Source organism: Penicillium maclennaniae (assembly GCF_028827695.1).
Source record: "Penicillium maclennaniae strain IBT 15551 chromosome Unknown utg000004l:1.0-3007600.0:1.0-3009580.0, whole genome shotgun sequence".
NCBI classification, from domain to species: Eukaryota; Fungi; Ascomycota; class Eurotiomycetes; order Eurotiales; family Aspergillaceae; genus Penicillium; species Penicillium maclennaniae.
Window position 1 is genome coordinate 1,766,349 of NW_026623216.1, and position 24,662 is coordinate 1,791,010.

The window sequence follows — 24,662 nt, forward strand, 5'->3', positions numbered from 1 at the left end:
AGTCAAGGATTCACTCATGTTTTTTTTAAGACACGAGAGTGTCCTCTTTCGGGGACCGGTGCGCCCCATTCCTGCAGAAATAGCCAACATTTCCCATTTAATTTCACATTTTTCTGCAAGTGCCGGGCAAAACTGATGAATCAGATGAAAACACCCCAGGAGCCGAGTGGGACTCATGGGTGGAAGCCACTCAAGCAAGGGCAATCCGCGTGGCCTATCGAGTCGCAACCATGGCCATCTGGCCGTGGGGCCATGACCCTCGAACGGCCCAGTGCAATCCCAGTCTTCTCTTTCGGGTGCATGGACTATTGTCCATCGAGAGTGAAGAGGCAGATTTGACGCGCAGATCACGCTGTGGCTGCCTGGCCGCAGGGGCGACCCCCGGACCAGGGTCCGAGTGTGAATTTGGAAATGGGAATTGAAATGAGTGGGTAAAATAGGTGAAAAAAAAAAAAAAAAAAAAAACAAAGAACATCAAGAAAAGAAAGCACACACGCGCACAAGCGGTCGTCGTAGTGACGCAAATAATCGACCGGTGCATCTATTGAACCCATGAGAGAGTCACCCTTCTATGATATCAGCGACTTGCACTGTATAGATCTGACTAAGCCACTATTTGTTTATGTCAAGACGCGTCCCCGCCGCTAAACCCAACACGGCATCGAGGATCAACAACGCGACGTGCGCGTTTCTACATTGACTTTCACCTCCATTCTTCACAATCCTGTCATCGATCTCCCTTGAGACCACTCCTTTCTCTCCCCCCCCTCCTCCCCCCCACCCTTCGATCTTCCTCGATATTTTCGACTCTTCGACTGTTCGACTCTTCGCCATAGCATTCCAGTCCTCTTTCGACCTTCCAACTCGTGTGAGACTCTCGACAAATCTTGGAGGGGGATCTGCCCCTTACGCTTTTGTGCTTGGTTGAATCGACCGGGATCAAGAATACTTCTGCTCGCCAGTGACGCCCTGTTCTGGCTGTAGTGTTGAGGGTCATCACCGAATGTCCGTGGGCCGAACTTGAAACATTCCCGCGCGCCCCTCGACAGTACTTGCGCGCGTCCGTGTTTATTCCCCGGCCTGATTCGGAGGGACCGATACAGGTGAAGACAACAAGTGAACCCTCAGAATTCCTTGTCTCTCGACATGCATGGATGAAGCTATCTACTTTGCCACTTGCTGCGCCTTCCTTCTCAGCATTCCAGTGCAGCGTTCCTGCCCTCTTCCTTGAGTTACCCTGGTGATTTCATCCTGGGACATCTTGTCCGACGTCGAAAAAAACTTAGCCTGTTCACAAAGGCATCTGCTGGAGAGTATCGGTATCTAGTTCTGTGATCTCTGGGCCCATCGTTGGTGGGCAGAGATCATTACACGCGGATTGAATCACCGCTTATTTTGGGATTGTTGCGCGGCGGACTCACATTCCCCAGTTATGGTTGCGACCTTTTCGCCGCACCGGGACTCCGGCGGCACGCTCCATCTGTCATCGCACTCGGGGCTTCACCACGTCGATGCCAGTTCCGCTATCCGACAGCTTCGGCGCTCTCTGTCGCGCTCTCCTTCCAAGAGCTCCAGCTTCTTCCTCAACTCTCGCAACGTCTCACCCTCTAAAGCTTCATACATCTCCTCACCTCTCTCTCCTTCGCGCCGATCCTCACAGAATAACTTTGTGTTGTTCCCTTCGTCGGGCCAACAGTCACCTCTTGCGGTTCCGTATCCTCCTAGTGCAAAAATCACACGGCCGGTGATGCGACGGCGGACGTCTCCGCGCAGTCCGGCTAAACGCGCTCTCACATTGTCAACGGACGGTGGTAATGCAACTCCTACTCAGTCTACTCCGATGATGATGGCTGAGGATGAGGAAAACGCGCTCACATTAGATGACCTAATGGGTCAAAGTGAGAGCAACACTTGCGCCAGTCCTTTCCTTTCACTCACCCCTAGCGTCCCTCCATCTGACACACCACTTGCACCTCGCCCCACACTTTCACGCATCGAAAAGCGTCGAAGTGGTACCTTTGGAAATTACGCCACAGTCAGTCCATTGAAACGCAGCGACGGCATAATGAATTTGGACCAGGCCTCGCGTGGCAGCCCCTCCGCGAAAAGGCGCAGTGTACATGCACCAACTACTTCGGAATTCAGTATCTTCGATACCGATCAAGAACATGCGCCCACTGATCCTTCAGCAAGTGAAACTCCGCCTTTTCCGACCCCAATACAACCATTCAGTCCGTTCGCGACTATTCCCAAACGCTCATCGTCATTGCGCCGATCCACCCTGCAGCAGCGTCAGGGTGAGCGCTCGTTATTTGGTCGACCTAGGGCTGCTGAAGAAGGCGAGATGCCTGGTACTCCGCTTGCAGTTCGCTCTCGCATGTCCTTTGACAGCGGCTCCTTTAACGCAGGCCATGATAACCTGTTCTCACCTCTCCCCGCGCCTGCGAGTCCGCTCTTTTCCAATGCGAGCGGCATCAATCCCAGTGCGGCTACTCAGCCTCTTCGTCCTGCCGCTCATCCTCTCTCGCGTACAATCACACAATCCTCATCCGGGTCCAGTTTTGATGACTCGCCCACTCACGAACCCGCTCCCAAGCCCGAGCGACCACCTCGCCCTCTCAATTTCTCCAAGTCTTTACCTGCTGGGGCAACTCGCCCAGCTCCTGTGCGCCGAATCACGCGTGAGGATTCAAGTGGCTCTGACACTTTCGCAACACCCGAGAATTTCAAGCTGGTCAAGCCACTGCCGGCTGCGTTCATGTCGACCGGATTAATCTCGAAGAAGAATCGTAATGCGGAGGAGCCGGGCTTCAACAAGAACATGCCTGACACTCCGTGTAAGCGGCCTGTCAATCTGTTCACTGCAGGTCCTAATCCTGCTCCGGAGCGCCTCTTTGACAAGTCACGCCTGGTGCGGCAATCCGATGATCTACCTCCCTCACCGTTTAATCCTTCTTTCTCGTCAGCGCGGCCCAAAGTTTCTCGTGGTGCGGGAATATTTAGCAATTCCTTTAATCGCCCTGAAGAGCCCTCGCGCCGTGGCAGCGTCGTGAGTGTGGATGGTGATGACATGCTGCAAGTTCAGTCTCCTTCTTCGCGTCAGGACAGCCAAGCTTTGAATGATTCGGACTTCCCTCCTACCCCTACCAAGCAGACCTTCCTCCCTTCTCGCACCTACCCTCCTGCCACTTCTCAGATCGCGCCCCTGGAGCGCTTGTCCGAAGCCAGGGCCGGCTCCCACTCGACTCCCTTGCGCGATCGGTTCATGCAGGCCTCACCTCGCACTCCTCGGGATCAATTCTTCCCTCCCGATCCGAGCGGATTATCAATCTCCGTGCCAAATGACCAGCAGCCATTTCAACCTGACTTGGGCATTTCAGGCCTGCCCGCCACTCCAACTGGCCCTCGTGATTCGTTGCTTTCGAGCAAGCGACCCAGCCTCCAACTCAGTGGATTTCACACTCCCGATGTTGATTCCAGTTTGTCATCACGCTTTGAGAGAGCCGAGCTGATTGGCACTGGTGAATTCTCTCAGGTCTATCGGGTTTCTCAACCTCACGAATCCTCTTTCCCTTCTGTTTTTTCGCTACCGTCAAGTGGTCCAAAGTCGCCCACCGCTCTGCCTGACCAGGTTTGGGCTGTCAAGAAGAGCAAGCAGCCCTACCTGGGCCTGAAGGATCGTGAACGCCGTATCCGCGAGGTGGACATCTTGAAGACTCTGATCCACTCTGACCATGTCATTTCCTTCGTGGATAGCTGGGAGGACTATGGTCATCTATACATCCAAACGGAATTCTGTGAGGAGGGCAGCTTAGATGTTTTCCTGGCTCAGGCTGGCCTCAAGGCTAGAGTCGATGATTTCCGCATTTGGAAGATCCTCCTTGAAATGTCTCTGGGTCTCAAGGAAATTCATGACCAGGGCTTCATCCACCTTGACCTGAAGCCCGCCAACATCCTGGTCACCTTCGAGGGTGTGCTCAAGATTGCAGACTTTGGAATGGCTACACGCTGGCCCGCTGAAGATGGCATCGAGGGGGAAGGTGACCGCGAGTACATCGGACCGGAGATACTTATGGGCCGGTTTGACAAGCCCGCCGATATCTTCTCTCTTGGGCTGATCATGTTTGAAATCGCCGGCAATGTGGAGCTACCGGACAACGGAGTGTCCTGGCAAAAGCTTCGTAACGGTGACATGAGCGATGTCCCCAGTCTGACCTGGAGTTCGGAAACCAGCATCTTCCGCGATGCATCTGGCAATCCTGTTTCGGAATCTTCTTCTTTTGAAGAGCTTTGCGCCTTCGATCTAGGTGACGATGACTTCGGCGACGAGTTTGTGACGAGCCGCAAGTTGGGTGCCGACAAGCCAACTCAGTTAGAGCGCAGCGGCGAGCTCGTCAACCCTCCGGATTTCATGGTCCATGCCCATCACCCTCAGGCATTGGACAAGATTGTCCGCTGGATGATCTCCCCCGAACCAATTGATCGACCTACAGCTGACCAGATCTTGGAAACCTATGGAGTCCAGTTTGTCAGTCGACGCCGCCGTGCCGGCGCCACCATCTTTGAGGGCAACTGGGGCCCTGCTGATGAAATTCTCGCTGAAGATGCTGAGATGATCGATGTGTAATCTATCCTCCCGTTTCTGCTGGTTGTGCATATGGAGGGTGTTCCGTGCCTTATGTTTTCCCTTTTTTCCTTTGTCATCTTACGGCGTTCATCACGACTTGGCGCAGCTTTTGTTTCTTCCTATCTTTGATCTCATGTTTTCGGATCACGACCTTGATTCTTTGCTTTTTTTTCAGGCTTCTCGGGTCGAAGCCACACTTTGTGTTTTTTAATGAACTGGGAACTTCCCCCTGGGATGCTTTTTGATCCCAGACTCTTGGGTTGTGAAGCTACTTACCAGTTTTTCGGACTATCTGTCCTTCCCTCGTCATGATCCGGTGGAGTTTACAAAGGGTTTAATACCCTGGAGTTCTGTGGCATTTCGCCTCTCGTTTGCGGCGTCCTTACTTCACATTTCCTTTGTTCCAGCCTAGCATTACTAGGTGTCACGAATGTATCATGATTCATCCTACTGGGACCTTCCGAAGGCCTCGCCTATTCGGTCTTGCTCTCGTACTCCGCTGCCGCTTTTCATTTGCGTGTTCAATTGGCGTATTTGTGGGTCTTTCAAACCGAGTCTCTTGGCCCTGGACGCGCAAATGATGGCCTCGGCCTGGTCGGTCGCATGTCCTTGGATGGTTTTCGCTCCATCCTTTTCTTGTCTGCTCATTTCCTCTCTTTTCTTTTCCTTCCCTCTTCTCCAAGGCTGTGACGATGAACGACTGCACCATGCTGTGTTGGATTAGCGAGATCTGATTGCGTTGTGTATCTATTATTTGGCTAGCTTGATTCCATGTCAGTGTACAGCTCGGAGTGCCAATGATATCCCCAATCTTTTGTTTCTGAACTTTGCTCGTAAGTCAATATCAATTGACCAAGTGTGGGCTAGTTTTAGGCGCAATGTGCTATGCCTTGGATAATCTTAAAGGGGCCCTCCGCGCTTGATTCTTCATTTCATCATCGACATCTTTCTGGGTATCTCTGTCGAACACAACTAATGGATTATGTGTGTATCGACATTGCTAGATCAAAAGCTTCATCAGTGTTTACTATGCGAAATCGTGGCATGGTCATTCTCTGCATGTTACTTGCGCTTGCGTCCCGGTGGACTCTCACGAGCATCGATATATATTTGCTTTGCCTCCCGCCTCGTGACTATCATTACTAGATCTGTAGCGACTTAGTTCACAAGAAGTCCATACATATTGGCCCAAATATAGGATGTATATGCCTAAAAGATTCCACCTAGCTCCCAAGTACACTTTGTTACCACGTCCCGAGGTGGCACATCAAGCCAGTAGCACACCATAGCCACCGGAGCTGTCTTGACATGGACAGTTTCAAAGATGCATCGTTTTGGCCTTCCCTTGAAAGTGACAGTGGTCATCTGCTCAACCCCACCCTGCCTATGGCGCGGCCTTTGGTGTCGTTCTTACCTAGTATCTCTCTTGCCCAGGCTTTATTTCCAGAAGAGCCAGTATCATTATGATTTATTTACGTCTTTCGCCTCCCTGATCGATGGAACCAAGCGCCAATGACCAATAAGACTACGGAACAATGGGCAGATGACGTTGGGATTCTCGAGAAACAATAACCAAGAAGCTAAAAAAAAGTAAGAAAAAAAGCCCCCGGCGAGGCTCGAACTCGCAGCCTCAAGATATCATTGAGTGACTGATGTCTCATAGAAGTCTTGCGCGCTACCGATTGCGCCACGGGGGCGAAGGCGTGGCATCTTTTAACCCTATTCAAATTATAACCAACGAAATGATGATTGATCATGCCTAAGGACTCCCAAGAACCATCCTCTCTGGATGATCCCGTTCCAAACTTCCCGGAGCTTGAGCAACCCCCAACCATATCACAAGAGGTGGGAGAAATCTCTGTTCTTCTCCATACACACAATGCGCCGTGCTTCTTAATTAATTTACTCCCAAAATTTCGTTCAACGAACTTATAGCATTGTGCCTTGTGCGTTTCCGCGCCCAACATGGACAACAAGACTTTCGTGTCGGACTCATTGATTCGCTTAACGGGCGCCTCAGATCCGATCGCGGTTGATTTCGTTCTCGCCGAAGCCAGCTCTGCCAAGTCATCATCCTCTCTTCAAGACAAGCTGGTCTCCTTCCTCGACGGCAGTCCCGATGAAATCGGTGCGTTCTGCGGACAGCTCTTCTCCCGTGTTGGGAAGAGCAGTCAGCCTAATGCATCTACACCGAAGAACCCTGCAAGCAAGGAATCGAAGAAGAAGTACCGCATGGTCGATATGGGCGAGGATTTCCCGGATCCCGCATCCACGCTGGGGCCTGTCAACGTCGAGGCAGAGCGCGACAGGAGAAGGCGCCGGGAGAAAGAAAGAGAGAGCGACCGAAACCGCAATCGCGATCGCGATCAGGACAAGAGCAAGCGAGATTTGGAAGCCCGTAGTCGCTGGGAGAAAGACGACAACCGGAAACGCGACCGCAGCCGAGACGCGGAAAGCCGAGATCCTCCACGGTCGAAGAAGTTGCGGAAGAAGGGCTCACAGGACTTTGACGATAGATGGGGTGACGAGGAAATTCCCGAGGAAGAGCTGTATCCCGAAGGCGACCAGGACGATTTTGCGGAATCTCCATCGAAAAGGACGAGACTTGAGGACGGGTCTGCCTCCCCACGCTCCGCATCTCCCGCCGATGACCTCGACCCTCAAACCAAACAGGAGATAGAGCGCCAACGGGACCTTCGAGAGCGAGATGAGTTTGCGAAGAGACTGGCCACCAAGGATGACAACAAATCCAAGAAGATCGTGGAGGACCGAACAAGAGAGGGAGAAGCCGCACGACGACGCGCCCTGGCCGATAATGCCGATGCGCGGGCTGCTGTGATGCCGGATCTGCGCTTGCGGTCGCGACAGGAATACTTGAAGAAGCGTGAGACCGAGCGACTCGCACTCCTACGGCGCCAGGTCGCTGAAGAAGCTGCCGAGCTGCGCGAGAACCCAGATCTCACCCGCCGTGAGAAGGAGGAATTTGCGCGAAACCGGGAAGTTCTTCGCATCGCAGAGGAGCGACTTCGAATCGATGACCACCGCGATGGCTACATGATGCCCGATGATTATATCACCGAGAAAGGCAAGATCGATCGCAAGAAGAAAGAGGATGCTCTATACAAGCGCTATGTTGATCGCGATGATGCTGGTCAGGAGCGATTCGTTACAGAACACGAGGAATGGGAATTGGAACAGGCAGCCAAAGCCAAGGCCCAAATCCAAAAGGCCGAATTTGTCGACGAAGGAGACTACGAATACGTGTTTGATGATTCACAACAGATCAACTTTGTGATGGATACCAAGCTCGAAGGCACACAGAAGCCGATGACCCAGGAGCAGCTCCGGTTCAAAGAGCAGGTTGATGCAGCCGAGAAGAAGGCTGCCACGATTGAAGAGACTCGAAAGAGTCTCCCCATTTATCAATTCCGAGATCAGATTATACAAGCTGTGCACGATCACCAAGTCCTGATTATTGTCGGAGAGACGGGGTCGGGTAAAACGACACAAATCCCTCAATACCTTCACGAGGCTGGCTTCACTAAGGATGGCCTCAAGATTGGCTGCACTCAGCCGCGTCGAGTAGCAGCCATGAGTGTTGCCGCTCGTGTGGCGGAGGAGATGGGCGTGAGAATTGGTAACGAAGTCGGCTATGCCATTCGATTCGAAGACAATACAAGCGACAAGACGATTTTGAAATACATGACTGACGGGATGCTTCTTCGAGAGTTGCTCACGGAGCCAGATCTGGGCCAGTACTCAGCATTGATGATCGACGAAGCCCACGAGCGGACAGTGCCTACCGACATTGCATGTGGACTTCTCAAGGATATTGCCAAGGCCCGACCTGACTTGAAGCTGCTCATCTCCTCGGCAACTATGGACGCGCAGAAATTTCAGAAGTATTTTGACGATGCGCCTATCTTTAACATCCCCGGGCGCCGTTACCCCGTGGATGTGCACTACACGTCGCAGCCTGAAGCCAATTATTTGGCTGCAGCAATCACCACCGTCTTCCAGATCCATGTTACGCAGGGCCCCGGAGATATTTTGGTTTTCCTGACTGGTCAAGAAGAAATTGAAGCTGCCGAGCAGAGTTTACAAGAGACGGCTCGAAAGTTAGGCAGTAAAATACCGGAGATGATCATTTGTCCCATTTACGCCAACCTGCCGTCAGAATTGCAGACCAAGATCTTCGAGCCCACGCCGCCCAAAGCACGCAAGGTGGTGTTGGCCACCAACATTGCCGAGACCAGTTTGACGATCGACGGTATAGTCTACGTGATTGATCCTGGATTTGTCAAAGAGAATGTGTTCAACCCTCGCACGGGTATGGAAAGTCTCGTGGTGACGCCGTGCTCGCGCGCCTCGGCCAACCAGCGAGCAGGACGTGCCGGAAGAGTTGGTCCCGGTAAATGCTTCCGACTTTACACTAAGTGGGCGTATTACAACGAGCTGGAGGAGAATACCACACCGGAGATTCAACGTACCAATTTGAATGGCGTTATTCTGATGTTGAAATCGCTGGGTATCGACCAACTACTTGACTTTGACTTCATGGACCCACCCCGGCAGAGACAATCATCCGCGCCTTGGAGCAATTGTACGCACTTGGGGCTCTCAACGATCGTGGAGAGCTCACCAAGGTCGGTCGCCAGATGGCCGAGTTCCCTACAGACCCAATGTTGGCCAAGGCCATCCTCGCAGCGGACAAATATGGATGTGTGGAGGAGGTGCTCTCCATCATCTCAATGCTGGGCGAGTCAAGCGCCCTGTTCTTCCGACCCAAGGACAAGAAGATCCACGCCGATAGTGCTCGCAACCGGTTCACCATCAAGGATGGAGGCGATCACTTGACACTTCTGAATATCTGGAACCAGTGGGTGGATTCAGACTTTAGCGTCGTGTGGGCCAAGGAGAATTTCCTGCAGCAGCGCAGCTTGACGCGAGCTCGCGACGTTCGCGATCAACTGGCCAAACTGTGTGATCGCGTCGAAGTGAGCGTCAGTACCTGCGGTGCCACCAACATTGTCCCGATCCAAAAGGCCATCACCGCCGGCTTCTTCCCCAACGCGGCACGACTGCAGCGCGGGGGTGATAGCTACCGTACCATCAAGACAGGCCAGGGAGTGTATCTGCACCCGTCCAGCACGTTGTTCGAGGTCAACCCTCGATGGGTGATCTACTTCGAGCTGGTCCTGACCAGCAAAGAGTACATGCGCAGCAACATGCCACTGCAAGCGGAATGGCTTGTGGAAGTGGCCCCACACTATTACAAGAAGAAGGATCTGGAGTCGCTGGGACTGGATCGCAAAGTGCCGAAGGGGACTGGTGCCGCAGGCGAGAAAAGTCGAACGTGAATATAGGATAATCAAAGTCGATAAATGTATATTACCAGTTCAATGAAGCAAGATGCCTCGTTAGCCACTACTCAATTTCTTGGCATAATCAAAGACAAGACCTTAGTAAAGGACCATGGCCGTGGCATTTTCTATTGTGTCTGTATAGACCCGGGTCATCTACCACACTTGTGTGGCTATATTTGATATTTGTAACATGAAAACCCCAACACCATGTTAAAGACCACTAACTCATCTATGTGGGTAAAATCCAAAACATCAATCGGCCTAAATTTGACCGAGATAAGTCCAATCAGAAGGAAGGTATTTGTGATTTCCGAGGCACCGAATTTACCTCGGCCCCGCCTTTTTGTCCCCCAGACTTCCCACTTTTAATGACCTCACTAGACCTCACCTTTCCTCACCTTGTCAACTCCCAAGAGCCATCATGTCGCAAACATTCACCCCCGCCGACGTCGCCTCCCACAACAGCGCCGACAAGAGCTTGTACATTATCATCGACAATAATGTGTACGACGTGACCAACTTCATCGACGAGCACCCAGGCGGCGCGAAGATTCTCAAGCGCGTTGCTGGCAAGGATGCGTCCAAGCAGTTCTGGAAGGTGAATATCCCTTGTTACTCTGTACAGATGGCTACCCTATAAAGGAGCACTGGATAGCCATCAAACATCCAACTACGGCCGGACTACGGCTGGACTGTGACCTGATCGAACATTCTAGCGGCTAACTCATCAACAGTACCACAACGAATCCGTTTTGAAGAAGTACTCCCCAAGCTGAAGATTGGCGAAGTCAAAGAAGCCGCCAAGTTGTGATTTAAGATTCGGATACCGACTCGCCAGAAGATTCTTGATACCAACCATGTTCCGCGTCAAAGGGGGGGCAAATTTCCGTGATTGCACGGGGGACCCGAGGCCCCAACCAAACGTGTTGCCAGCCAAGAACCATGTTTATACCCGCTACAACGCTAGACGTACATTCTACATTGTTACTGTGATTCGAGACGAGACAATATGTTCAATATACATTATATTTGTAGACATCCAAGTTTCAATGCATCCAACGCCCCAAGTCCATCACTGCTTCGAATAGGTATCTTTCGCACAATGGTATCAACAAGCAATGTAAGAAAGTAAAAACAAGATAGAGAGGGAGAGAGAGAGAGAGAGAGAGAGAGAGAGAAAAAAGGGTGTGAAGTAGAAGTATGTAGGTCGGGTCAAGAGAATCGCAGGGCTGTACATGCAAAGCGCCATTGTGTTGATTTAAAAAAATTACGGGTGAAGAATGAAGGATTAAAAGCCGCGAAAGGGGTCTGATCGGAAGGACATTTCACTGCCGTGGATGGAAGGTGCGTCATAGTCGGGTCCACTCCAGTTGCTGGAGCTCTTGCGGGTGTGTCGAGAGCGGGCAACTGGTGCGCCGCGAGGACGGTTAATTTCCTGCGCGTGATGATCAATGAAGGCTTCCATGCGCACAGTGCCAATGTCAAACATGTTACTGGCAGTTGTGTGCGTGGTACGGCCACTGGCCTCGGAAGTGCGACGACTGATGCTGCTTCGTCCGCTGCCGCTGCCGGGGGGAAGGTTGGGAGGCGGTCCAGTCGAGTAGTGTGGCTCGACAGAACCGATGGTCGTGCCGCTATGCGACGAGGGCATGGTGCCCTGGCTGGAGAAGCTACGGATGGTGGGGATAGCTGGTGGTCGCGGGGCGGTGTTGCTGCGCTTGCGGTTGTGGTTGGAGAAGCGCGGGACGTGAGGTGCATCTGCAGCCATGTCCAGACTATCAGGTGGTAATTCGGGCATCGCTGTCCCCGGGAATGAGCGTTTACCCTTGGGCATGGGTCGAGGCCGACCTTTAGCCACGCGAATGGAGTCGCGGATCGGGTTACGTCGCAGGGAAGCTTGCGGGAGTGTGGGAGATGCCTCCTCTCGCGGGGCGGGTGGCAGTGCGGCCAGTTCGTGCAGGCCAATGGAGGAATGGCTCAGGAAGGACAAAGCTGTCAGCCAGACATAGTGGCGCTCAACGGTCAGCGCGGTGAATTTGAGCGCCCGCTGAGGGGTCAGAACCAGAATGGAGCGATTGAAGGGGGCCGGAGAGCCCGCGCCTTTGGGTAGGGGGTTGTCATCCTTGACATCCAAGACGGATTGGATCGTAACTGTATTTTACACAAGGTCAGTTGAGAGGGAATGAGAACGAGTATAACAGGTCAACATACACTTCCTGCCACTCTTGCCCAACAAAGCAGGTCCACTGGTTGGCTGCTTGCTGCTCCACATGATAGAACCTTCATATGGCGCAAGCCAAACCCATCGCTTATGCCGCACACCGCTGTTGGTGATATGGGCCGATACCTCGTCTGGGTTTTTACCTTCCCAGCTGTCCTTGGACTCGCCCATACCGAAAGACTTACGGCGACGTACATACTTGAACATCCACTCGCCGACCATAGTTTGCGCAATGGCATCCACGACGCTGGTCGGTTGTACGCCACCAGTCGAGTCCTGGCGCTCATGGCGCTCATGATTCCAATTTGCAGAAGACGTCGTACGATGTGAGACTCGTTTTGGGCATTTCGCCGCTCATATGGAGCCGTAATATCATCAAATGGCATGGGAGGTGCACGGAACGGACTGTCCGGCACAAACGAGTCGGCCGAGCGCGCCGGGGAGGATAGGGTCTCTGGTTGCTCTGGAAGATCCGAGTTTGACATTGCAGCTGCAGATCGCACTCGGCGCAAGGTCGGCCGACGGACAACCGTCGCACGGCCGCGGTCCGAGAAATGTCTCCCAGCAGAGCGAGTAGGACTGGGAGGTCCATCACTGCCATCTAAGGGGACCTTACGTGAGCTTAGTCGAATCGGGACAGGGAATGGAGGAGCAATGCTTGATCCTGCACTGCCGCTATCGAGGCTTGGTTCGCTTGGGCTGCGGGGACGAATCCTTTGGTGCGTCGCTGCACCATTAGAGATCATGGCCATCTTACGCATGCCAGGCTGACGGCTGCTGGAGGGAGTTGCGCTAGATCGCTGAGTGGCGCGAGAAGAACTACGACCAAGGTCTGATGGTCGAGATTCAGGATCTGAGAGATGCTCGTCAATCTCAGGAAGACCCATGGAATCTAGACTGGCTCTCGACTTAGCATTGACCAGTTTACCGCGCCGAATCTTGTATGCAGCAAATGGTCTGTTCAAGAGCTCGTCATCGGTGAAGATGTCACGCTCTTCACCGTGAGGGCCTTCATCATCGCTCAGTTGTTCAAAGCCGGCAAACAAACTGCTGGACCGGAAAGGTCTCCGTATGCCAGAAGCCACTTCATCTGACAGTGGACCATTATCATTATTGCCTGGGTAGGCTTGAATAGGCTCGGATGGCGGTGCGGGCAGTGGTCTCGCCGGACGTTCAGGGTGGTTAGCACGTTGCTGTTCTCGCTTGGCAGACCGTGGCGGAGGTACAGGCGGTCTGTATGGTTGGTACACAATTTCTCGTGCTTCGGCTTGGATGGGTAAGTCTGGAATGGCAGAGGGAAGAAGGCTGGCAGGGAGTTTGCGCGTATCAATACGGATCTCCTCTGTCTGAATGGCGATAGATCGGCCTTCAATGACCGGCCTAAAATTGGCCTGCACAGACACATTCTTGGTTTGGGGAGGTAAAACGACGCTGTTCCGGGGAGATGGTGGTTCTGAGCCTGGAGGATGGATAGCGATCATTGGAATGTCCATTTCTTCCGGCATACTGTTGGGTGACAAGGTGGCTTGTTCTTTTTTGGCTGGCTCAGATTCAGGAATAGGGTCAGTTTGTGTCGACATTGATGTCATCTCCATTGTCTCTAGAGCCCTTTCACCATCTTGAGCCAGTGATATAGAATCAGGTAGCTTGGGTGTCCATGGAGGGCTTGGAAGCTCCCCTATTGTCTGGCTTGACGCCGATACCATCTCGACAACAATGGTGAGTGTCGCAGAATCCTTCATCTCGGGGGTCTTTCCCTTGTGCTCGTCTCGCACAACAGCAAGGTTGTCCTCTTTCATGGCCAAAATTTTGGGTGACGAAGGGGGAGAGTATTGAATGCCCATGTCACGATACTCCGCAGATACCTCTGGCACCTTCGTGGGACTCGGCGTGTCCAAAGCTCGGTACTCGGCTGCTGTAAAGGACCCAACACTTTGAATAGAAAGACCTAAGATCTTTCTAGCCTTCGATGAGACCGTATGAGATGCTTCTGAGCGGGGGCGTTCCTCCGGCAGCTCCTCATCAGAGGTAGCAAACTCATCCGCCTCATCAAAGTCCAATTCTTCGGCCAAATTCGGACCCGACTCAAATTTAGCACCAGGAGCAAGACTCATGACCGAGTATCGCACGTTGTGATAATCGGCTCGAGCATAATCGTTACGCTCGCCCTCATCGGACGTCATGCTGGTCAGGCTGGTACGCCGACGGCCCTGGCTGCTGGAGGCCACACTTGCGGTGTCACTGTTTTTGCTCTTCTCCTTCGCGTTGTCGCCATTCTCAATTATTTGTGAATGAAGTTTCTTGGCCTCCTGAGCCGCCGCAAATTCATTTAACACCGTCTTGAGACGGCCCTCCACCACGTGGACCTTGCGTTCCATATTCCTCCTTTCGTTCTCCCATTTCTCTCGATCCCTATCCCATAGCACCTGGGTGCGCTCAGTATCTTCTTCACGGCTGCGCACTCTTTTTTGTGTTTGCTCTAATTTCTTGCGGACGTCATTGATGTTCTCAACGGCATCGTCTCGCTCGCGGGCCAATTCCGTCATCGCTGATGACGTTCCACCTTCCAGAAGTTGGATCTGATGCTTCAAGGACCGCGCATCGCGCGTAGCCTGAGACAGACTCTCACTCAGCGTTTCATTTTCTGTTCGTGATTCGTCCAAACTCTGTTCTAGGGAATCGATAGCCTTGGTTTTGTTTTCTATCTCTCGTCGAAGGGAAAGGATCTCGGAGACGAGTGATGCATGGAGGGTAGGCGTAATTCGGCGGGCGTCAAAGGGGGAAAGCCCCTCATCCTCGAGAAGCTCATCGTCGAGATCGCTGGGGCCATCGGGCGAGAACGCCGGTGTTGGTAGGCCTGGAGGAGAGGAGGGGGGTGCGGGGGACGAATTTTGACGGCGGCGAGCTGGTCGAGATCTTGATCTCGTCTTCGAAACGTGGGATGTACTGGATGGTGCTGGCGAGGGCTGGGCCATGTCGGTAGCCGGGGATTTCAAATCCGTCATATCTGTTGGAGAGGAATGCTGAGACGTCAAAGCATCACCCAGATGCCTTCGATTCCCGGTGCTAACCAGAGCACGACTCGGCCGGATCCATTAATTGGAGTCTACCTTGGTTCAGTCATCCGGCCAGAGGTGCGTGGTACAAGGAGGTTGTGTTTCGTTGGTCAAGCGAACAGGCCAGACCCGAGCCCGTGCGTTCTGGGCGCAAGACTAGGAAATATTCCAGTGGCTGTGGAACGAGTCAGTCTGTAACGCGTCTGCGGCCGCGGGATGCAAATGCAAGATGCGGAATGCACGCCTGAACGCGAGGAGAGCCAGGGCAATGGTATCGACATGCACAGAGGCCCGGAAATCTACTTGCCGATGACGGAGACGAGGTAGATCTTGGGATCACAGAGGAGGAGGAGACAAGTCAGATGTCAACGCGCCCCTGGGATCTCAGTGGGCTTCGAGAAAGGCCGATCGCGATTGCTCGAGACCCAATTAAGTATGGGGGCCAAAGGTACGAATGTCCTGCGATCTGCGGAATCACGAACAAGGCAAGGATCCGAGACGCGCAGCCTTTTGTCCGGGTGTATAGATTACTCTGGGTCAAAAAATTAGCCTTGCCATGTTTGGAATCGTGTCGGATGCGATGGTCCTCACGGACTACAAGGGTATAATGAGGTCCAGGGGTGTTCTTTAGGGGGGATGGGGAAGCTAGAAATCCACCCAATTAGCCAGGATGCACTTGGATCCACTGGGAGCTGCCAACCAAGACACTAACGCTGGGTTCCGGCCAACTTCATGCCTCTTGGTCCTCGCGCGAAAAGGCAATTCAAAGGTCTGACAGGCTGACATCTACCGGTCAGCCTTACGTTGGGTCCCCATTCCAACCCCACGGATGCAAAGCTTCAGTGTTGGAAAAAGAAAAACAAAACAAAAGCTGCATAGCCACGAGCTCCATGGCCAAGAGCTTGAAAGTTAACGAAGAGGGTCTGGAGATACCTCGGATTCACAGTAGACGAAAAGGATTCCTAGGCTTGCCAATATCCTGGGATCGTCATGTCCACTTCCTGACTTGGGCGATATGGGGAAGGTGTTCGTCTGTGATGAAAACCCGGTTCAGGGTTCCACTGCGCGGATGGATCCAAACAAGGCGTTCAGCTTGCGCCTTCGGATCTTTTTCGGACGGCTGTGTAAATTGCATGGTCCTTTCCGACCCCTTTTTTTCTTTGATTGCGGTCATTGCGCGGGGCCTGGTGGATGAGAGGCCATTCCCTGAATGGAATCAAATAAGCTTGGGAGCTCACCAATAAGACGGGAGGCCAGAGCCCTGTCCGGACACTAAACAGAGGCGAATCAAATAAATTGGACGGCGTGCGGCTAGCGTGTTTGAGAAGGGGCGTTCCCCTGTTCAGGCGATGGTCAGTCCCTCTTGCGTAGAGTTCGTCCAGGGCATTTTCGTCGAGAGCCAGTGGTCTGTGTTCAAGGTGTTTCATGTGTTGACGGTGCATCTGACCTAGTTCTCTTGGTTTGACATCCTCGCCAGTTGATTACTTTTGGAAAGTGCAGCATGTAACATCCATGCTATCCATGCTCGGGTCCAAGTATGTTCGACGGTTCAATCAGGGGGTCAGAACGGAGACTCCGTTCCGCTAGATCCATCAGTCTCCACCACGAGAGAGAGAGAGAGCCATTTACCCCCGAAATGAGCTGAACCGGCTCTATTTTGTTTTTTTCACCTTTTCGGCCCCTTCAAGTTTGGTACGCGATCACGAGGTCCCCAGCCTTGCGATCTCGTGTTAAAGAGGTCATTTCCAAAAGTCCGGATATGCCGCCCGGGGTGCAAGCGTTGAACGTGGCTAAAATAATATTAAACGGTCGCCAATTGACTTGTTCCAGACCGCGCTGGGCCGGGGTGACATGCGCTCCCATCACTCTCAGCCCCGTTGGCGATGAGCCCATCAAGCGCAACAGACCCTGAAGCAGGAAGCATCTCCGCGAAACCATTGCGACCACCGGCTCATGACCCACCTGATAGGGTCGAGAGGAGGGGTTTGTGTAAGCTGACACGGGCCGTTGACAGGTCTATTCGCTGCGACGACAAGTGATTCGATCGACTTGATGGTCAGCTCCTCGACTATCTTTCTGACAGGGACGCTAATGCGGTCGTCAACCTAAAAGGCGCACGGAGGTGGGGAGTTGTGCATGCGGAGCTGGGTTTGAAGAGCTTTGGCTCGAGTAAGAGTGAGGCGAGGAATGCTTGGGCGCGACCGGCATTCTTCGCACGCTCGTTCGATCAAAAAAGCTGCAATGTCACACTGTAAAACTTCCATGTCATCGCTTTTCGTAACTTGATCTTTGCACGCTCTTGCACGCTAGGAGACACTCCCCACACCACAAAACTTTGTGGGGGATCATATTAGTTATTTACGATGGATCTTCCATCCAAACCCTCGATGGTGTAGTTGGATATCACGTTCGGCTGTAATGGATACATATAACCGAAAGGTCACCGGCTCGATTCCGGTTCGAGGGAACGTTTCTTTTTTGCACTCCCAATTTTTTTTTTCCAATTTAACAATAAAAGAAACCCCCACCACAATGAAGATATGAAACAAAAAGAATGAGCCTTCCCCCGAGCCGGAATCGAGCCGGCGACCTTTCGGTTACATGAGATCCCATTACAGCCGAACGCCATATCCAACTAGACCATCGGGGGTGTTAGGTGGCAGCGATCGATTTCCTTCAATTCATCAAACTTCACGTGTGCTGAGAATTGAGACTTGACAGCAGGTGGCCGATGTGATAGTATCAACTGAAGCTAAATGCCGAATGTATTAGAGAGGAAATGATTTGATTCTTGAACACCTGGGCATCCATCAAATTTGGATCTTCTATAGCCAGCGGGTTATCGACCGAAACCTGAGTGTAATCTTTTTTATTGTCCAATGAGCACTGCTGTATGGCATTGGACATCTACCGTCAAGCTTGTGGCTAATATGCCAGGCGGTTTGGTTGACTGTGTGAAATTGTACCCTCTTGCGTACGGGGGCATATATTCCAATTTCGAATCAGCCATGCTTGAGTTGAGGAAGCCCATGATGGTCCTTGACACGTCAAAGAGGTGAGTAGCATGGTTTGACGAGCCTCCCGAAACATTAAAAATATGTTACGGTCAGATCTAGGACAATGGTCGGTCGCCGATGAACTTGCTCGGATATCTCATCGCGAAGGCAAATAAAGAGAAGACAATTTATCGCGGAAATTTTTTCGTATTGACCATTTATCGACCACGCGAGAAGTTGTCATTGCTGGTCAATAAGAAAGATGGGTATAAAAAAAAAAATGTTCCCTCGAACCGGAATCGAGCCGGTGACCTTTCGGTTATATGTATCCATTACAGCCGAACGTGATATCCAACTACACCATCGAGGGTTTGGATGACGATCCAGCAAACTTGATGATAGATCAAGTATGAGACAATGTCTGCAGTCGATACTGATCAATCCAGGTCGCTCAATATTCGCCGCGACACAAGACTCCATCTCAACTTTCTCGAGCCCTCCCCCCCCCCAGATTATGTGCACTCTTGACACATAGGTGGTTTGTCATAAATTCGTGCGACTCGTCAATGAAGCATGTGGATGAGTCGAGTATAAGGGCGGGGAGAACGATCAGCCTGAACCGCGGCTGGTGTTTGGCCTCGGTTCGCTCAAGCCAGCGGCACGCAGTTTTGCCATATATAGATCTAAAAGAATAACTCTTCAACATTCTAGTCGGTCGTAGACAAGAGCCGAACGAGTCTCATCCGCATTATCCTAGCTGCAACCGTCGCGGGTTAGTCCAAGTGATCCATCACCTGCAATCCAACCCATCATGACGGCTCCTCGGGCCCTGTTCTTCGACACGTTTGGCACGGTCGTGGAATGGCGCACCTGTATAACCAAAGCTCTGACCACCACCGCCCAGCAAGTGTTGGATTCTGGCAGGGATATCCCGACCGATGTGCGAGACCGTGCATCTACCATGAGCGAGGGGGATTGGCTCGGCTTCGCCGAAGAATGGCGGCTGTCCTACGGAAGATTTACGAGCACATTTGATCCATCCAAAGACTTCGTTTCGGTAGACCAGCACCACTACTCTGCCCTGCAAGATCTACTCCGTCAACAGGGCATCTTGAAATTATTCACCGATAGTGAGCTTTGGTCTTTGACCTTCGCCTGGCACCGGCTTGATCCCTGGGCGGACAGTGTCCCGGGGCTCGATCTATTAAACAAGAGATTCATCACTTCCACCCTTTCAAATGGAAATCTGACCCTACTTGAGGATCTTCAAAGGCACGGGTCTCTACCATTTACACATCTCATCGGCGCCGAGAACTTCGGCGCCTACAAGCCTTCGCCTCTGGTCTACAACGGTGCTGCCAAGCTGCTTGGGCTGGAAAGCTCGCAGTGCGCCCTGGTAGCCGCACACCTCAAGGATTTGCAGGCAGCTAAGAGCTGCGGCTTTCAAACTATCTATGTCGAGCGGCCCTTAGAAGAGGCTTGGTCTGCTGATGAAGTGGAGCAGGCCAAGAAGGATGGCTTTGTGGATCTCTGGATTGATTCGAACTCAGAGGGCTTTCTTGAGGTGGCTCGGCGGTTCGGGGTTGTATCATGATTCCACATTAGTCATGAAGATGTATTGAGAGATATATTCCGCGGTGTCTAACTTACTAGCTTCGTAGTTGATGAGTGTGATCCAATGACGCGGCCCGAGAATGCCTTGGATTTGTCAGCCCCGTGTCTGCGCATCACTGACTGCTACAGAATCTAGTTTCTTACAAATGTGTCGTCAGTTGTCTTGTCGACATCAGTATATAAGGTCTAGTTTTCGTCAATTACACTACTCGGTTCGTGTCGTACCTGCCAGGGTATATTGAGCGTCAAATTCACGGGATTCGCCAAGCAACTATGAAGCATGGCTGACCAAGTAAGCTTCCTCCGATACATGTTCAATTACCTTGTCACCAATTCTGATCAATCTGTGAATTTGGAAGAACACCTAGATTTACAAGCATGCCGATTCTGACGGTCACTTCCGGCGTAAGGACTCGTCCTTTCGATCCCAGGTCTCCCGGGATGCGTCATCCGACTTCCCCGCTGAGAAGGATCGCTATGTGCTATACATCAATTACGGCTGCCCATGGGCACATCGAGCCAATTTGGTCTGGACTTTGAAAGGTTTAAAAGATGTGATTCAGATGGTGATTCTGGACCCAGAGCTCGGCCCAGATGGATGGTTCTTCTCTGGCCGTTACGGATCTGCCAAAAGGGATCCCCTGTACGGGTATCAATACCTCAAGGAGCTATACCTCAAGGCCGATCCCGCATACGATGGACGGTATACTGTGCCGACACTATGGGACAAGAAGAAAGAGACGATTGTCAATAACGAAAGCAGCGAGATCATCCGCATGCTGTACACCGAGTTTGATGAATTCCTACCCGAAAATCTACGGGAAGTGAGCCAACCGGGTGGTGGATTCTATCCGGAAAACCTAAGGAATGAGATCGACGAGATGAATGCCTGGGTGTACCCCCTGATCAATAACGGAGTCTACAAAACGGGCTTTGCAACCACGCAAGCTGCCTACGAGGAAAACATCTACCCACTATTCGAAGCACTCGACCGCGTCGAAGAACACCTGAGCCAACCGGGAAATCAGCCTTTCTTGTTCGGCGAGAATATCACCGAAGCTGATATTCGACTGTATACGACCATTGCTCGATTCGATGTGGCCTACTATTTGATCTTCCGGTGTAATTTAAAGATGATCAGACACGACTACCCGCGACTTGATCGCTGGTACCGCAGACTTTACTATGACGAGTCGGAGTTGACGAGAGGGGCTTTCAAGGAGACGACATATTTTGACATTGTATGTGTAATAACCTTTGAGGTTGAAAGACAGGAGGCTAACTGCGTGCAGTACAAATTTGGCTATGCAGTCGCGGTCGGAAACAAAACTGGCAATCGGGAGCTTATTCTTCCTGTTGGTCCTGTGCCTGATATTCTTCCTCCCGAAAAGGGTATATAGAGTAACCAAGTATAGGCTAACTGAAGGGGATGGAATCTTTCGGCAGTGGGATGGGGAGCTGGACAAATTTTCGATGCATAAAGTCGAGTCGAGTTCACTCTGTTCTAATTTTTACGGATCTCAAAATACTTTCGAGCCACGACTTCAATCAAAATATCTCACATGTTGTATACAGAAGCGTAAAAAGTCAAACGTCTCACTCTCAATCCAAAAATGTCAAAAGTGGGTATGGCAATCGTCAGCATGCAGATTCTAGCGTAACAACAACCAGGTAGACAATCAGAAGACCAAGCCCTTGGTTTGCTGGATCTTCCTGACATTGATGTCACGGATCATCATCATGAAGCCCAAACTCAGGGCCATGACAGCTGTACCAGCAATCAGCATTCGCTTCTGGGTAGCCGCATAGGCGTACTGAAGAGCCACTCTGGTGGGAGAGCCCATAGGGTAGCTCAGCTGTAACGAAAGGTCATCGTAGATCTCCTGCCATTGACCAACAGTGTCATCAGGAAGCATCGACTGGAGCATACCCGGCAGGGTGTTGGTCCAAATAGCGCCTGAGATACTTCCACCGATGGAGCCACCAATAGTTCCAAACAGACCCAGCAGTGCCAAAAGTGCAGCCACATCATCATGGCCAGCAGCAGCCATGACAGCTACTTGCTCACCAATGATAATAACACCACCACCCAGGGCAATGAAGACCTGACACATGATGATATAGCCCAAATCGAAGCCGGGGTTTCGGAAGTAGATCATCAAGCCAACACCGAGCATGTACAGCGGCACACCCCACATCAATACCCACTTGAAATGACCGGTGTAGCTAATTAGAAGACCAACGGCAAAAAGCTCAACACCAGAGATGATGTCAAAGATGCTCGAGATGTAACCGGCAGATGCAAGTGAGGTGTTGTAGACAACCTGCAAGTAAGAGGTGAAGTAGTAGTTCCAGCAGTAGTAGGCAATCTGGTAGCTGGCATCCAACAAGCAAGCACCGATTACAGTACGGTCCTTCAAGAGGTGCCATGGCACGAAGGGGTGGCGGGCACCGAATTTTTCCCACAAGCCGAAAGCGACGATCAGGACGAAACCCACGACCAGCATGGCGATAATATGGGCGGACCTCCAAGCTTCGGCAGATGAAGCGGCGAGAGTGAATGGCAGCAGAAAGAGGACGAATCCAGCGCACAAAAGAAAGACTCCAACGACTAAGAAAGTTTGAGTCAGCCTCTATGGTTTCCAGACTACTGCCTTTGGCCTGACAGGTCTTGTTACTCTGGACATGAAGAAACAAAGAGCAGGTGATGGACTTACTGTCAAACTCAATCAAGTAGTAAACCAGACTTTCGGTCCAAGTACGACCGCTGGGCTTTTTAAGAACCAGTCCCCTCTTCTTCGCTTTTCTCTTACCAAGCTGCATCATGACAATCATGGGAGTAGCTACCACGGGAAGAACAATGGCCCAAGCACCATATCCCCAGCGCCAGTTAATGGCATATACGGACTCTGCTGCCTTTGGGCCACCGAATGCGGTAATAATGTAAGGTGAAGAAGTCAAGGCATAGGCAAGACCACGATTGCGAAGAGAGGAAGTATCGGCGGTGACCACGTCAATACAAAAGATCATGCCCGTGAAGCCAACCGAGTAGAAGATCTATCACAATTCTTGTCAGCTGTGGGTTGGCACTCAAATAATGTGGCTAGAAAACCTACGTTCGCAGCAGCGTAAAGCTCGAAGCTGTTGCAAGCTGCCATGAGCACCATTCCCAGGGTAGCAATAGCCATCATTAGAACGAAGCCGACGGTTCGATCCCACAAATTCAGAATCTTGGCAACCGGCAGGTATGTGGCACCAGCCATCACATTGGCCACGACAGAGATCACTGGAAGTAGCGAGTGATCTTGGAATGCGCTGGACACAAAGGGATCCAGGTTGTACGATAGCGATGCCTCAAAGGCATTACTGAAGTAAAGTAGCCACATACTGCAACCATCTCGTTAGTATATTACCAGGTCTCAGCGACCAGGATACGACTACCTACCAAATGTAGACGATGATCAGCGAAGACTTCGACCACGAGAGAGTCATCGCTTCCGCTATTTCTCACGCCGTCCTGTGCATTCTCATCCGGAACAGCTTCAGGACTCATCTCTCCATCTGTGCCATAGCCGACCGGCTTCTCCTCTTGCTGGCCCTCGATGTTGACATTCATCTCAGTCTTGGTGATATCAGCCTCCTGGGAGGTTATTTGTTCTGCCATAGCGACGTGTAGCCACGAACAGATCCTTGACTGTAGCGTTTATAGCCACAGAATATCCAAGAAGCAGGAATGGAACTTCAATGAAGAGATAAGATCGAGCGCCAAAAGATCAAGAACAGGCGGATCCGGCCTAAATAAGTTCAGGTCGACTGACACCGGAAAAGAAATAAAAAAAAAAAGTCTGCCATAAGGCGGCCTCCTGCACAGCGTGGCGCGCTTTTCGTTGCCAAGTACTCCGGCCGGCCGATTCATTAACCGAAGGCCAAGCCTTTGAATTGGTCAAATCTTACGCATCTAGGAGCCCTGAGCACAGCGGGAAAACCTTGGCCGAGGCAAGTGAAGGAGCGGGAATCCAGTAAAGAACCCACCATCATACAAGAATGGCCTTTCAACGCGTACACGGAGGTCTGCAGTATCTATTTGCAGCGGTAAACGCGACAAAAGCCACGTAAAGAATCAAGGACATGATAATCTGGAAAAGATTGGCATTTCCACGCCCAGCGAGGGGCGCCAGGTTGGGATGTGACTATAAAGCTAGGCAGCGGCGGCGATTCGGCCAGAGCTCAATGCCCAGAAACGCGACCCCAGCAGACCTGGGGCGCTAGTGTGAGTTCTTCCTCAATCTTCCGAGAGATGATCAGATAAGTGAAAGCCAAGACTCAGAGGCTTGGCCTAGCAAGGGCAAACGAGTGGTACGAGGTCTCGGAGCGGAAGAGTCGAAGCCGTGTGCCTGAAATGCCACAAACCGCTTGTGACAGCCACCTGCCAAGAACATCACTACGGAGTTTCAACGAAAAAAGGGCCGATAGGTAGGCAAATTGTCCTGACCCGATTCCACTTGCCGAGGGCTGCCAAGGGGCTGAGATGGAGCTTGTTATATGCTTGTAGACGGTTCCGTGGTGTATTATTTACCGGTCAAAACCCGGTGTATAGACTTGGTATTACGACTCCACATGCACAGTGTCTCTCAAGGGCAATGATCATCATCTATCTTACAGTCAAATTGGAGGTCATTGAATTCCAGAATAGTCACATTCTGGAAAATCCTACAGAAAATGAGTACGATCAATAGTTCTTCTATCTTTCTTTTCTATCTAACTACAGATCGAGGGGAAACG

The 24,662-nt window shown here is 51.8% G+C and overlaps 7 protein-coding genes across 7 annotated transcripts; 5 read left to right on the forward strand and 2 right to left on the reverse strand.

Moving 5' to 3' along the window:
* Positions 1-1,432: 1,432 nt before the first annotated feature.
* N7477_004827 (tyrosine protein kinase SWE1) lies at positions 1,433-4,627 on the forward strand (the record flags this gene model as incomplete). Its single annotated transcript, XM_056966490.1, has 1 exon — positions 1,433-4,627. One exon carries the CDS (start codon positions 1,433-1,435, stop codon positions 4,625-4,627), a length of 3,195 nt encoding a protein of 1,064 aa, XP_056823271.1.
* Positions 4,628-6,592: 1,965 nt separating this feature from the next.
* On the forward strand, positions 6,593-9,987 carry N7477_004828 (putative mRNA splicing factor RNA helicase (Cdc28); the record flags this gene model as incomplete). The annotated part of the gene is made up of 2 exons (XM_056966491.1): positions 6,593-9,155; positions 9,203-9,987. 2 exons carry the CDS (start codon positions 6,593-6,595, stop codon positions 9,985-9,987), a joined length of 3,348 nt encoding a protein of 1,115 aa, XP_056823272.1.
* Positions 9,988-10,414: 427 nt separating this feature from the next.
* N7477_004829 (cytochrome b5-like heme/steroid binding domain-containing protein) lies at positions 10,415-10,769 on the forward strand (the record flags this gene model as incomplete). The annotated part of the gene is made up of 2 exons (XM_056966492.1): positions 10,415-10,591; positions 10,728-10,769. The coding sequence occupies 2 exons, from the start codon at positions 10,415-10,417 to the stop codon at positions 10,767-10,769; spliced, it is 219 nt and encodes a 72-aa protein (XP_056823273.1).
* Positions 10,770-11,281: 512 nt separating this feature from the next.
* N7477_004830 (putative nuclear migration protein) lies at positions 11,282-15,219 on the reverse strand (the record flags this gene model as incomplete). Its single annotated transcript, XM_056966493.1, has 3 exons — positions 11,282-12,144; positions 12,205-12,490; positions 12,538-15,219. 3 exons carry the CDS (start codon positions 15,217-15,219, stop codon positions 11,282-11,284), a joined length of 3,831 nt encoding a protein of 1,276 aa, XP_056823274.1.
* Positions 15,220-19,077: 3,858 nt separating this feature from the next.
* On the forward strand, positions 19,078-19,860 carry N7477_004831 (haloacid dehalogenase, type II; the record flags this gene model as incomplete). The annotated part of the gene is made up of 1 exon (XM_056966494.1): positions 19,078-19,860. The coding sequence occupies one exon, from the start codon at positions 19,078-19,080 to the stop codon at positions 19,858-19,860; it is 783 nt and encodes a 260-aa protein (XP_056823275.1).
* Positions 19,861-20,443: 583 nt separating this feature from the next.
* Positions 20,444-21,280, forward strand: N7477_004832 (uncharacterized protein; the record flags this gene model as incomplete). Its single annotated transcript, XM_056966495.1, has 1 exon — positions 20,444-21,280. One exon carries the CDS (start codon positions 20,444-20,446, stop codon positions 21,278-21,280), a length of 837 nt encoding a protein of 278 aa, XP_056823276.1.
* A 279-nt stretch (positions 21,281-21,559) lies between these two features.
* Positions 21,560-23,544, reverse strand: N7477_004833 (siderophore iron transporter mirB; the record flags this gene model as incomplete). The annotated part of the gene is made up of 4 exons (XM_056966496.1): positions 21,560-22,491; positions 22,598-22,937; positions 22,997-23,267; positions 23,294-23,544. 4 exons carry the CDS (start codon positions 23,542-23,544, stop codon positions 21,560-21,562), a joined length of 1,794 nt encoding a protein of 597 aa, XP_056823277.1.
* Between the last annotated feature and the right edge of the window lie 1,118 nt (positions 23,545-24,662).